Raw genomic sequence first — 14,813 nt, 5'->3', positions numbered from 1 at the left:
GACTGGGGGAGGTGTCCATCAAGCTTGTTCGGCTAGTATGGCCATCTCTGACATTTGTCCCATCTGCTTTGTTACTTTTCTAATTTTCTTCCTTTCATTTGGCTCTGTTATAGCATCTGATCTTATATTTCACCCTTCCTTTACATCTGCCAATGAGCCTGGCTCTGGGATTGCCGTTATCTTGGGATTTGTCATCCCCCGACTAATATTTCTATATAAAATATTACCTTCTTTTTTTAAGATGACAATTTCATAAAAATATTAATAAGAACTAAAAAAGTGTAGTAGTATTTGTAATATACTCATGAAAAATGTTTGTAAATAACTTAAATGTTTATAATCTAATTATAATATTTTTTTAACGTCAAAGTATGTGTCAAGTGCAATGTCTATCATTAAACACTAGTGTATGTATTAATCTGACTAATATGTCTTATGTGTATTGTATTTTAACACTATACGATATGCCCACTAGAGTGTACTATTGTAATTCTCATTTATAATAATTCAGTATATCAACCAGAGGGTACTATTTCGTTCCTAGGATGTTCGATGTATACCAGCGGTTTTCAATAAGTGAGGCGCGCCACCCCTGGGGGGCGCCAAAGAGCCACAGGGGAGGCGCGACACGCGAAGAAAAAATAACGTACACATCTGTATGCAGCTCTATTGAGATCGGTAATTGTTTGTGTATTAGCTGTAAAATGCATTGTTTCCTTGTCCCAAGTCAACAGAAGTCAGCAGTAAGGGAGGAGACAGGTCCCAGCAAAAAACGTGGGAAATATGATCCTGAGTACTTAAAGTAAGGTTTCACCTGGTCGGGGTCCGAGGCAGCACCTCTGCCGCAGTGTGTGGTCTGCAAGGAGGTGCTAGCACAGCTTGAGACCATGCAAACTTCGGCGTCACATTGAAACTAAGAACACAAATTTAGTGAACAAGCCAGTTGAGTTTTTTGAGAGGAAGCATGATGATTTTCAGTCACAACAAAAGCATAATACAGTCGTTTGGCACTATTAACATGAAGGTGACAGAAACATCTTATCGTGTCGCGCTACGTATAGCGAAGGCAGGCAAACCCCATAACATCGGCGAAACATTGCTACTCCCTGCAGGTAGAGATATGTGTTCAGTGATGCTGGGAGAAGCAGCTGCTGCTAAATTTGACGTGATCCCTATCTCTGACAATACCATCCAGCAACGAATATCAGACATGGCTTGTGATGTCAAAGAGCAGGTCCTGGACGGTGTTCGTGAAAGCCCCTTCACACTATTCAACTAGATGAGTCCACTGACGTCGCACACTGTGCTCAATTGATGGTGTACGTTCGGTTTATCGAAGAGCTCAGTGTGCAGGAAGATTTTTTGTTTTGCGTTCCTCTAACCCGCCCGCACAATAGCTAATCCCCTTCACCTCCACCTACTTGTGTGAGTTTGGGTTTTCCGCACTGACTCTGATTAAAAACAAATACAGATCAAGGCTGCAGATAGAGGATGACTTGTGTTTATTTCTCTCGGCAGTGCAGCCCCGCATCGAACACCTCTGCGCATCTAAAGCGCGGCCTCATTGTTCCCACTGATATGGACGATTAAATTGAAACTCAAAGTTGTATTGTCTTGAATGCATAAATTGGTTGGGCCGTTGGGCCTTGTAGCGCAAATGACGTGAATGGCGTCATTTTGTTTGTTGGTTAAATCTGAGGCTTTATGTGGCTGAAAACGTTAAAAAATGTGATGAAAATATGTGCATCTGCTCGATCTGATAACATGGCCTCAATGCAGTTGACTTAAATGTTATGTGTTCCGTGAACAACCAGCATTGTCATTCATTAATCAGAGAGCTGTCAATTGTGCTGATTTTGTTTAAGAGGTGCATCTCCTTCAAATGTGCGCTTAAGGCCCAGACACACCGTGTCGATTTGTTGACTTGTGGATAGGCCTACTGATGTTCAGTGATTTTAAAAGTAGCGTCAATTAGACGATTAGAGATTAATTGAAAGTTTGCTGTTGCAAAGATCGTTTATGAATGCACTTTTTAAGAAGTTGTGACAATAAAATGTCTTCAAATACAATATTAAAAAATATTTGATCAGTTTTTAATGAAACTCGTCATTGCCTGGAACACACAAAAGATGGCATTTACTGCAGAGGTGTGTGTGGGTTAGGGCAGGCGGACGGGATTTTGGGGAAGGGGCGCCTCGTCAGCGAGCGTCTGGTGGCCGGGCTTGCCACGGAGCTCGGCCGGGCACAGCCCGAAAAAGCAACGTGGGCAACACCTCCGCTTCTCCGTCCCACGGGCACACCACCGACGGGAAACAGCGATGGGGTAGGGTGCGCTGCCAGAAGGGTGGCAGTGAAAGCAGAGGGTCTCGACGGACCAGACTCAGGCGACAGAAGTTGGCTTTGGGGACGTGGAATGTCACCTCTCTGGGGGGGAAGGAGCCGGAGCTTGTGCGGGAGGTGGAGCGTTACCAGTTGGATCTGGTGGGGCTCACCTCTACGCACAGCGTCGGCTCTGGAACCTTACTTCTTGATAGGGGTTGGACTCTATTCTTCTCCGGAGTTGCCCAAGGTGTCAGGCGCCGAGCAGGTGTGGGGATACTCACAAGCCCCCGGTTGAGTGCCGCTTTGTTGGAGTTTACCCCAGTGGACGAGAGGGTCGCCTCCCTACGCCTGCGGGTCATTGGGGGGAAAACTCTGACTGTTGTGTGTGCTTATGCACCAAACAGCAGTTCAGAGTATTCGGCATTCTTGGAGACCCTGAAAGAAGTCCTGTATGGGGCTCCTGAAGGTGACTCCTTAGTCTTGCTGGGAGACTTCAACGCACACGTGGGCAATGATGGAGACACTTGGAGGGGCGTGATTGGGAGGAACGGCCCCCCTGATCTGAACCGGAGTGGTGGTTTGCTACTGGACTTCTGTGCTAGTCATGGATTGGCCATAACAAACACCATGTTCGAACATAAGGATGCTCATAAGTGTACGTGGTACCAGAGCACCCTAGGCAGAAGGTCCATGATCGATTTTGTTATCGTATCATCGGACCTGAGGCCGCATGTTTTGGACACTCGGGTGAAGAGAGGGGCGGAGTTGTCAACTGATCACCATCTGGTGGTGAGTTGGGTCGAGTGGCGGGGGAAGCCTCTGGACAGACCTGGTAAGCCCAAACGTGTAGTGCGAGTGAACTGGGAACGTCTGGAGGAGTCCCATGTCCAGGAGGCCTTCAACTCACACCTCCGGCAGAGCTTTTCAGGCATCCCTGTGGAGGCTGGGGACATTGAATGAGTGGGCGGTGTTCAAAGCCTCTATTGCCGAAGCTGCGGCAGGGAGCTGTGGTCTCAAGGTCTTAGGTGCCTCAAGGGGCGGTAACCCTCGAACCTCGTGGTGGAAACCGGTGGTCAGGGAAGCCATCCGACTGAAGAAGGAGGCCTTCCGGGATATGTTATCCCTGGGTACTCCTGACGCAGTTGCAAGGTATCGACAGGCCCAAAGGGCAGCAGCCTCAGCCGTGGCCGAGGCAAAGCAGCGGGTGTGGGAGAAGTTCGGAGAAGCCATGGAGAAGGACTTTCGGTCGGCACCAAAGTTGTTCTGGAAAACCGTCCGACACCTCAGGAGGGGGAAGCAGGGTACCATCCAAGCTGTGTACAGTAAGGATGGGGCGCTGTTGACCTCAACTGATAGTGTGTTAGGGTGGTGGAAGGAACACTTTGAGGAACTCCTGAATCCGACAACTCCTCACTCTATGTTAGAGGCGGAGCTGGAGTATGAAGGGGGATCAATTCCAATCTCACGGGGGGAAGTCACTGAGGTAGTTAAACAGCTCCACAGTGGCAAAGCCCCGGGGGTGGATGAGATCCGCCCAGAAATGCTGAAGGCTCTGGGTGTTGAGGGACTGTCATGGTTGACACGTGTCATCAACATTGCGTGGAAGTCGGAAACAGTACTGAAGGAGTGGCACACCGGGGTGGTGGTTCCTCTCTTTAAAAAGGGGGATCAGAGGGTGTGTGCCAATTACAGAGGCATCACATTACTCAGCCTCCCCGGGAAAGTTTACTCTAAGGTGCTGGGAAGGATGGTCCGGCCGATTGTCGAACCTCAGATTGAAGAGGAACAATGCGGTTTTCGTCCTGGTCGTGGAGCGACGGACCAGCTTTTCACTCTCGCAAGGATCCTGGAGGGGGCCTGGGAGTACGCTCATCCGGTCTACATGTGCTTTGTGGATTTGGAGAAGGCGTATGACCGGGTTCCCAGGGAGATACTGTGGGAGGTGCTGCGGGAGTATGGGGTGAGGAGGTCTCTGCTCAGGGCCATCCAATCTCTGTACTCTCAAAGCGAGAGCTGTGTCCGGGTCCTCGGCAGCACGTCGGACCGTTTTCCGGTGAGGGTTGGCCTCCGCCAGGGCTGCGCTTTGTCACCAATCCTGTTTGTGATATTCATGGACAGGATTTCGAGGTGTAGTCGTGGGGGAGGGGGTTTGCAGTTCGGTGGGCTAAGGATTGCACCACTGCTTTTTGCAGATGATGTGGTCCTAATGGCTTCATCGGTCTGTGACCTTCAGCACTCACTGGATCGGTTCGCGGCCGAGTGTGAAGCGGCTGGGATGAGGATCAGCACCTCCAAATCTGAGGCCATGGTTCTCAGCAGAAAACCGATGGATTGTCCACTCCAGGTAGGGAATGAGGCCTTACCCCAAGTGAAGGAGTTCAAGTATCTCGGGGTCTTGTTCTCGAGTGAGGGAACAATGGAGCGTGAGATGGGCCGGAGAATCGGAGCAGCGGGAGCGGTACTGCAGTCGCTTTACTGCACCGTTGTGACGAAAAGAGAGCTGAGCCAGAAGGCAAAGCTCTCTGTCTACCGGGCCATCTTCGTTCCTTCCCTTACCTATGGTCATGAAGGATGGGTCATGACCGAAAGAACGAGATCGCGGATACAAGCGGCCGAAATGGGATTTCTCCGCAGGGTGGCTGGCATCTCCCTTAGGGATAAGGTGAGAAGTTCAGTCATCCGGGAGGGACTCGGAGTAGAACCGCTGCTCCTTCGCGTTGAAAGGAGCCAGTTGAGGTGGTTCGGGCACCTAGTGAGGATGCCACCTGGGCGCCTCCCTAGGGAGGTGTTCCAGGCACGTCCAGCTGGGAAGAGACCGAGGGGTAGACCTAGGACCAGGTGGAGGGATTATATCTCTTCGCTGGCCTGGGAGCGCCTTGGAATCCCCCAGTCAGAGCTGGTTGATGTGACCAGGGAAAGGAAAGTTTGGGGCTCTCTGCTGGAGCTGTTACCTCCGCGACCCTGACGGAAAAGCGGGAGAAGATGGATGGATGGATGGGCGCCTCGGCTGTCCTTTACTATTCTAGGGGAGGCTGACATTCACCCAATTTGAAAACCCCTGATGTATACCATTCAATACCTCCAACAGGGGGTGCTATTTTATTTCTAAAACGATGCTGGAGACATGTATTAATTCGTCCAGCAGGGGCGCTGTTTTATTTCTGACCCCTTTCTTTATAGGCTACTTCCTGTCTTGGTTAGCTTCTCTGACCATTACTTCCGGTATAATTTTTTTAATTGACCATCTGCTCCTCTCTAAGGTTTTCTACGTTATTCTTCCTATTAAAAAATAGAATGATTTAGTCTAAATTAGCTGTTCATTATAACACGCATCACTGTGTATTTAATCAGTAGTTACAGGATGTGTCTTGAAACTATTTATTTAAAAAGAACTTTACTACCTCTGAATTCTTTCTGTTAAAGGAGTAATGCTAACTAGCTATGCTAAGTATGTTAGCTTATTGTCCCTACAGCCTCACGTGACTCTTAAAGACAAAGCACAATGGGGAGGGGAACCAACACACCACAACTTCAGATCGATTAAAACACAGCTGCACAGTTTAAAAAGCCCAACAATGCTTGTTTTAAAATCTCCCTGCTTACTATAACAAATAACAATTTTCCCTCCACTAACCATTTAGGTGTTCGTAACAATTCTCCATGCCCTAACAATTTAGATATTCGTCAAAACAACGCGGAAAAAGTAGCCTCTAACTATCTAATTTCCCGTTGACTTTGACGAAGCCGACCTCTAGTTGGATTTAATCCAATCTTAACTAAATCTTTGAAGTATTCTTTGTTAAGTTCCAGAATCAGTGCAGAAGATACAGGGCTTCCAACCGTCTCTCTCTCACTGACTTCCTCCCTTCAACAAACAAGCGGACTTTAACCCCAAGTACCACGCCACTTTTGGCGGAGTGGTCTTCCTTTTAATATTAACGCTATTACCAACTATGATTGCTCAATAAGGCAACACGCTAATCAGAGACAATTGGAATGTCGTCACAACTCTCTACGTAATTCTGTCGCAAAGATTACGTTTACTGACCCAATCACTAATCACTCTATAGATCAGACCTTAACGAACAATAGAACTTTTTTTAATCTTACTTTCTCATCAAAATTATAGTATCAATGTCGCTACACTGCCGATCTCTAATCGACATTTACGTATTAATTTACCTAAACCACTTTACTATTTCCGGCATAAAAGGACAAACAATTCACCAGCTTTCGCTGGTAAAAGCACTGAACAAACAAACAAACAAACAAACCTTTTCAAAACCCAGGACCGCACCACAGTTCATTTTAATATATTCACTTCTTAACTTTAAATAGACAGTTTTATCACGATTAACGACTCACCTCCAGACATTCATCTAAAACTCCTATGTAAACTATGCAGTTTTTGAAATTAACAGTCTCTGCTTACCGTTTTAAATGGGATCCAATCTGAGTGTCTGGGGGTTCTGCCCAAACTCCGCGAAATCCCCATCTTGTCCTGACACTTCAAATCACATCTCGGGGTCACCAATTTGTAAGAAATGTTCTTTTATTCGAAGCCCAGGAGTCGATTTCAAGGAAAACTAAGTGAAGCTCCTCATATACATTTTAAAAGGAGTATTTAATAAAAGGATGCAGCAGTAGGTTTTACAAAAGTTTCACAGCTGTGGCTCAATAGCTCGGTACACGCGTCCACAGGCCGCTGAATGAGTGGAGCTCATCAGTAGTAACTGTCTGGCGGTCCGGAACATAAGAGAGATCGATTTCACAATACAAACATGTTATAGAACCATCCCTTTCCGGTCATACAATAAACAATAAACGTGCTCTCATTGGTTGGTAGCGGGGGCTGGATCCTGTTGGCCGCTTGTCACATGGGGTTCTCCGGATTCTTCTATAGGCTGACGTCGTCGCTTGCGGGTCTTCCTATGACATCACCGTCGTCATCTTACGTCTACTCACCTACGATATTCTATTATGCAATCCTTCTGAAGTTTATCAGTTATTAAACATGCAATAGTATTATTGCAGCATCAATGAGAGAGGTAGAGGCAGTGTGTTTAGTATGTAACTCCACGCGTCCTTCCCCCTCTACTCATATATACAATACAATATTAGCTACATGCTATCTGAGGCTAAAAACAACATCCGGTAGTACTACCGGAATTGGACAAATATGGTCCGTCCAGAAACAGTGAATTATCTTTTAATGTTCCGTTTCAATATATTGATTATTTCTTACAATGGAAAACTGTATTTACCTTGTCATAGTTGAATAAGGAGAGTTCCGTGCATTGAACTGACATACCGCGAACCTCAAACACCATTTTTTTGCATACACCAGCTACTGGAAACACTCACGCCAACACTTACCACTCCGTAACGTTGCTCTCCAATCTCCGACCAACTGGTTGTCCTTCAAATTCATCGGTTTCCTCCTCCGATAAAGGCTCAAACGTGAGGTTGGATGCCAATAGCCTCCATGGTTCATCTCTCACAGTTTCACAAACTTCACTTACTTCTGTGGGCTCTGAGGCAGCCATGGGTTGCTCCTTGTAAACCAGCCAATCAGAGCAGAACTCATCATAATTATTTAAAAAATAAGGCACTTCAGCTTGTTTCATTCTAGGACCAAATCAAAGGGTTGTAAATTGGCCAGTAAAACCGCATCTGGATATTTTTTGGATCAACCAAATTTATATACCTTCTTTGTAGATGATTTAAAATACCAGATAGATGCAGTCTATGGCCACTTTAGCTGTGATAAGAAATGAAAATAATCGGCCCCTTGAGGCGGGAGCACGGCAAAAACATTCCTCTCACTCTGAATGCATCATGTGACCATCAAAAGTTCATAATTTGATTAAAATTGTTTATTTGTCTACTGGCACAAAAGGAATTGAAATAACAAAAAAAAACAAACAGCAAAACATCGGCATCGGCTGAAAAATGTGACATTGGTACATCCCTTGTACTGCTTTCACTAAACACCCCTACTAAGGTCTGAAACTCTGAGGGTGTGTGACCTTTAACAGGCCTTATGCAGCTTGTCATAGACAAGCAGATGCATTTGTTGGGGACAATTGCTGAATTGTGTCGATAGTTTAATAGTCTTAGTCTGTCTATCTTTATCAAACCTCAACATCTGCTTTAAATTATTGAACACTCACATTTTGGTGAGAATAAAATAGCCAACGAGAGCATTCCCTCTTATACGGACAGGTGAGACTAGTAAAGCCTTGTCCACAAAAGGGAAAGCTCCATGGATATCCATCATATACAGGTCATATCACTTATGCCAAGTTCACACTATAATATTTTAAGCCCAATCGGCCGCTCCCAGAGGGATTTTGGAGCTCAGGGACGATTAAAAGCAAATCGGCGCTCGGCAGTCGGCGTTTAAACGTTATGTGTGAACTGTTCAAAGAGCGAGGTGAGAGACTCCCCGACGCCTGCCAGAGGCCTCCCCGAGGCCCGACGGATATCTAGTAATGCCAAGTTCACCCTACACGATTTTTAGCCCAATCGGCCGCTACCAGACGGACTTCCCGACGGACTCCCCGACGCCCGACTGATATCTAGCAAGCTAAATATCTGGAGCTGTCGCCGAGTCCAAATCCTGTAGTGTGAAAAGGGTTGAGCCTGGTAATGGGTGCGCCGACGAGCTACAGCCAATGAGGGCGCAAGACACGGGGTGGGGAAAAGCCCCGGGGAGGAGCTGCACAACTTTCTAAAAAGAAGAAGGGTTGTCCAACACAACAAGTCGACACAGCAGTTTGAAACCTGATTTTGAACTGTAAAGTTGTGGCTAGGCTACACAATTCACTGAAGTTAACGTTAGCTGATGTGCTAACAAGCTTAAGCTAAGTAACTTATTGATAGTTTCTAGGTAAAACATAATAACGTTCGAAATCCGCTTCATTTCCCGTGTTACTTATCGCATGTATTCGTGAGAAAACGTAGTTTGGAGACCAGACAGACTCCTCTGGGATTTCTCCTGGTGACAGATCATGTAGTGTGTGACCCCCTGTCGCTGTTCAATCGCATAGTGTGCACACCACAACGACTTCAAGACTCCGAGCGACGTGTGTAGTGTGAACTGGCAAGCGATCGTACCACTTTGAAAGTCGTGTACTCTGTGCAAGTCATAAACTAAATATCTGGACCTGTCGCCGAGTCCAAATCCTGTAGTGTGAAAAGGGTTGTGCCCACTAATGGGTGCGCCGACGAGCTACAGCCAATGAGAGCGCAAGACACGGGATGAGGAAAAGCCCCGGGGAGGAGCTGCGTTGTCCTACACAACAAGTGTGGCAATCCATTCCTTCACCCAGATTCTTTTCTTTTTCCTTTCCTGTGTTTTTTCAGCACAAAGCCTCGCGCACAAAACAACTTGCATCGCTTGTTTTCTTCTGACGTCCATGTTGACTGTTGACAAAAACGTCCTTTTTCGCGCGTCGTGTCGCGTTATTTCCCGTGTCACTTCTCGCATGTTTTCGTGAGCACACCACAACGACTTCAAGAGTCCCGAGTGAGTTGTGTAGTGTGAACTGGCAAGCGATCACACGACTTTGAAAGTCGTGTAGTCTGTGCAAGGCATTACTTGATCTTTCACATTGAATGGCTCACATAGTAGAGGTAGCATTACAATGATTGGTATTATTATTGATTCCTTAAATGTGTTTATTCATTTAATATATTTTCAGTAACTCTGTTATTAAAACCTACTAGAAGGGCAAGTCACCTGCAATGGGAGGAAAGAGAAGCTTCAGAGTGTGTCCACACAGGATGGCATAGTGAGAGGAGAGATGATGACAGAGGGAGGCACACAGAATCAGAGGGGACAGACAGGCAGTGAGGACGCTCAGTGACTCTGACAGCAGATACATTTAAAGTGACATCCAGTCAGGCTGGCCGCACACAGGCTGCTTTGTACATCAATATTACAAATGGACCAGGACCAAGACATCAACATTTGATAGTTCACTCAAGCACCCGCACCATTCTGAGGGAGCTAACTGTAACTTAACCCTGCATATCATTTATTCCTTTCTCACCATTTGTGTTTTCTCTTCTTTAGTATTATTATTTTCTTTGGGGGGGTGGTTATTCACCCACCTGACAGCCTGGAGGGCTGATTCCAGGAAGTGCAGTTTTTGGCACTTGTGCTTCGGCATCATTTCTCAGCAGCAGAGGGCAGGCTCAGTGCTGCTCATGACGCGCCTCCTGTGCCATGCTGTCAGGTTTGTTTAGGGCAAGTAATAGCTGCAAAACTAACAGTTTGTTTAGTTATTAGCCTTCCTAAAGCTGGTTGACCCTTTTGATTGATGAACTTCCTCAACATTGGTAGACCCTCACAGTATCCTCATGTGTGTCTGTGAGTCAGTAATGATTCAAAACATTTGTGATGCTTCAGCTCAGAGTGTCTGCTGCATAATGAACAGCATGCTTTCTGCTCCTTTGAGAGTTGTTCAGACCAATGTGCCATTTGTAAGTGTGTGTGCAGGGGTGTGTGTTACCCTGCCAAGCAAGAACTTTCATGACAAGTTTCAGAATTTTCAATACTGCTTTAATTTGGCTTTTATTATTAATCAGACTCAAATGAATTTTTCATCACAGTAGACCTAAGTGTGTTTGTGTACACAACTGGTGTGATTTATCCTTTCAGTCAGTCTGTATACATCACTAAGGAAATTGTGATAATCATTTTATTTTTTTCTAATTTAAAATCTGCGTGTTTCAGTGAGTTTTCAAGATACTTTTTTACAGTATATCTGTATCGTTTCAGTGGCTTTTACCCAGTGTGTGTGTCTGTGTGTTTGAGTGTGTTTGTGTGAATTGTCAGAGGTTTGATAGTGATTCATAGTCAGAAGTGTTGGTAGTAATGGGAAATAGTTTTCTAAATAGTTTGTAACTTGTTTATCTTATTGCCAAGTGTGTGTGTGTGTGTGTGTGTGTGTGTGTGTGTGTGTGTGTGTGTGTGTGTGTGTGTGTGTGTGTGTGTGTGTGTGTGTGTAGCTTCTGTGTCAAGTGTTGCAGACTGCTCCAGATGTGAACACACAGGCAGAGCTGGATGCACTGGTTCAGGAGGAGGACGTAACGCAGACAATGAAGGGACTTGAGGTTTCAAGGTTTCAAGGTTTCAAGGTAACGTAGTGTGTCTGAGGACAGTAGGGTGGGGGTCATTGCTGATGCAGAGGTGCTGACACACACTTTGTTCTGAGAGCTGAGAAGTGTACTGAGGGACACACACAGCCATATGTCACAACATGAGGATTAAGACGTTTCTCTCTTCTCACCATCTGTCTTTTGAAATACCCACTCCTCTTCTGCTCTCCTCATTACTCAACCAGAGAGTGCAGTAATGACCTCAACAATCCACCGCACATTTCAAATGCCTTTCACTGACATGACATCCAACTGAGGCACGTGACCAACAGGAGGGGGGTGGATACACTGAAGACAAGCCCTTTAGGACTTATGATAATGATTGTTTTTTATACAAATAGAGGGAGTGGTATTCTCTGTAGTAGTGTAGTGAGGTAGGGAGGGTCGTGGCAAATAGTTTGTTTGTGTGTGTGTGTTCTGCATATTAGTTTTTACCCCCTGCATTGTGCCCAGAGATCCTTCCATACACACACGAGGATGTGTGTGAATGGCTCTTGTGATGCAGTCAAGTTTACACAAATTGACTTTAATTCCCTTTTGTTTATGAGCTGAGCCTATCACCTATAAGTCATCAGAAGGAACATTTATGGAGCATTCTGTGTAGTGGTCTTAAACACGTACCTTAAATGAAAGATTATAATGGTCATCTTACCATTTATAAGGCACAGTCACAGTATGACTGTGTTTCTCCTTTGCTGTTAAGCATTACGTCACAAAAAAAGGAGGAGAATAGGCAGGAGGACAGATTCAGAGTACATTTTTTTCTAAGCCCTGTGTCGCTCACACACGCAGGGCTTAGAGGCGACAGGTTTGTTCACCCTACTCTGTGCACGCTATCTATGTTATCAGATTTACTACTGTTTACTCTTTTTTTTCATTTGTTCACTCAATCTCTCCATCCTTGTTAATCCATCCTCTGCTGTGTGTGTGTGTGTGTGTGTGTGTGTGTATGTGTGTGTGTGTGTGTGTGTGTGCGTGTGTGTGTACAAGCAGCATTTAGTTTATCTGTCCACACAGGGAGACATGATGATGCCACAGGTATGTCCTCAGAATAACACTTCAATTTGAACCTGCAGAACCATTTTCTTCCTGTTGTGTTGTCAGCAGTGCACCAGTTTTCTGGAGTCTTGTGATGACTCTTTAGTCCTTCTGGCCAGTTAGTGGAGTGGAAAGTGATGGAAATCTGAGCAAAACATTTCCTGTTTGTGGTTTCAACAGACAGATAGTAACAGGAAACAACACACATATAGTAATAACTATTCATGTCCACCAATGGGATGAAGACCATTGACCATCAGCCCCTCAAAACAACATCACACACACAATAGTTTTGGTCATTTCTGTTGATGCTTCATTCACTCTCTTTTTACCTGAACAAACAACATCATGCTTCTTTGGATTTCTTGTACTAGCTATAAATATACTTATTTAACATATTTCTATAAACCAGAACACACATTTGAAACCAGGGTTAAAAAAGAGCATGCATTCAGAGTAATACGAGCGTGGTCTGCTGGCAGAGAAGAGGAAGACACGGGACGAGGTATTGAATGCTTAATGCCCAGACACAGTGGTGATGGTGAGAACCCCATAAGGAGCTGCAAGAAGGCCTTCCTAACTGCCAACATGAATCCCATCTGTAGGCCCAGCCGCTGAGGCCCCCCCGGGCAGGCAGTGAGTCACTGCACAGTGAATTAGGAGCTCTGCCTCCTGCCTCAGCGAACCCTGAGATGCTGTGATGATGACGTGTTTGTTCTCTTAAGAGTTAGGTACCCTCTTGTGTGAGAAAAGTAAAAGCTAATACAAATAATTGAATAGGGTGTATGAACAACATTGATATATGTGTCACTGTGTTAGTGCATGTGTAATTTTATTTATTTATTTATTTCGCTGCTTATCAAGGGGACTCTGGTTGCATGAGTGCAGAGAAAAAGAAAAATAACATATCTGACTGAAAATGATTGGCAATATGTAATATTACTCTTGTACAGTACCTAGATCAAATGTACTTAATTCTGTTAGCCAGGCGTGTGTTCACTGCTCTGTTGGGAGGGTAGTGAAGTGGAACAGTAGTGATGTCACTTCCAGTCAGTGAGCACTGTGAGCAGATATGCTCACTGCTCTTCACAATGCATTCTGGGAATTTTCTAGGGAGCTGAACATGGAGCGAGTATCAGGACACTCGGTTCACTACCATGGTACCAGTTAGTCGCCTGTGCCGCTCCCCCCATCCCCCGTCTCCTAATGATTATTCTGCTTTTGTCCTCAAATTCCATTTAAATCATTCCAAATAATGATTAAAACCGCCTTATTTTCATCTAAGTGTTTCCTGCTCGGACCATTCTTGACAACATTTCTGAGTCATGCAAAGTCCCCTCCCCCACCAGAGCCAGGCTTATATCCTCCTCTTGTTGTAATTGTCCACAGCCTCACGGTACAGGTTCCAGTGCTGAGGGAACTGTTCTCATCACGCTGGCTTCAGCTTTGTTTCACGGTTGGGATATTAACCAATGAGGTCAGCTTTTTTAATGTTTCAAAAAAGTGGTGCCAAAAAGGAAGTTTCCGGCAACTATACTTTAAATACCAGCTTCATTTGGATTGGGTACACCCACATGCTAAGAAAGCTTCAGGGAAGCCTCAGGGACTAGATGAGGATATGCTCCCCTCAGGTGAGCCTCTGTTAGTGTAGCAACAAGTAGAGAAGCTGTGTAAATATATGGTGACATGATCCTGTTGGGCGTAGAGACAACATAAGCACTGATTCACGCTCATTGTAGAACAAAGCAAAGCTTCACTTCTCATATTCACCTGAATGGATCGCTGAACATTCAGTGCATTTCAATTCATGCACTAATAAAAGGACTTTCACAACCTTCACAATTTCAAAAACCTTTATTGAGAGCAACAATAAATTCCAATCTCGTGTCCTCATGTAAAGAACTGCACATTACCATGTACTTATATTTGGATTTTATCATTTTTGACAATTATCATCAAATCTGGATCATCATCTAAATTAGTTTTTGGGTTTCTGTCGGTTACCTCAGCTTCCATAAAAATGTCTCCAGAGTGAAGCATGTTGTTGTCTGTGTCTGCAGGACTACCGTGTGAACATCTTCCTCAGGCAGCAGTGGAATGACCCCCGGCTCGCTTACTCTGAGTACCCCGATGACTCTCTGGACCTGGACCCCTCTATGTTAGACTCCATATGGAAACCAGACCTGTTCTTTGCCAATGAGAAGGGGGCCCACTTCCACGAAGTCACTACAGACAACAAACTGCTCCGGATATTTAAGAATGGGAATGTTTTGTATTCTATAAGG

General features: G+C 45.3%; 1 protein-coding gene across 4 annotated transcripts in view; it reads left to right on the top strand.

The window, feature by feature from the left end:
- The window catches only part of glra3 (glycine receptor, alpha 3), a 68,923-nt gene that overhangs the window by 41,984 nt on the left and 12,126 nt on the right, over positions 1 to 14,813 (top strand). For all 4 annotated transcript variants that reach the window (XR_010165772.1, XR_010165771.1, XM_063882719.1 and 1 more), the window contains exon 4: positions 14,589 to 14,812. Coding sequence is in view for 2 of the 4 variants with exons in the window: in XM_063882719.1 (XP_063738789.1) it covers positions 14,589 to 14,812 (224 nt within the window). In the remaining 2 variants the exon portion in view is untranslated. The remainder of the gene's footprint in view (positions 1 to 14,588; position 14,813) is intronic.

The sequence above is a fragment of the Eleginops maclovinus genome, chromosome 5 (genome assembly GCF_036324505.1).
Source record: "Eleginops maclovinus isolate JMC-PN-2008 ecotype Puerto Natales chromosome 5, JC_Emac_rtc_rv5, whole genome shotgun sequence".
In the NCBI taxonomy this organism is placed as follows: domain Eukaryota; kingdom Metazoa; phylum Chordata; class Actinopteri; order Perciformes; family Eleginopidae; genus Eleginops; species Eleginops maclovinus.
This window is presented reverse-complemented; position numbering and strand designations above follow the sequence as displayed.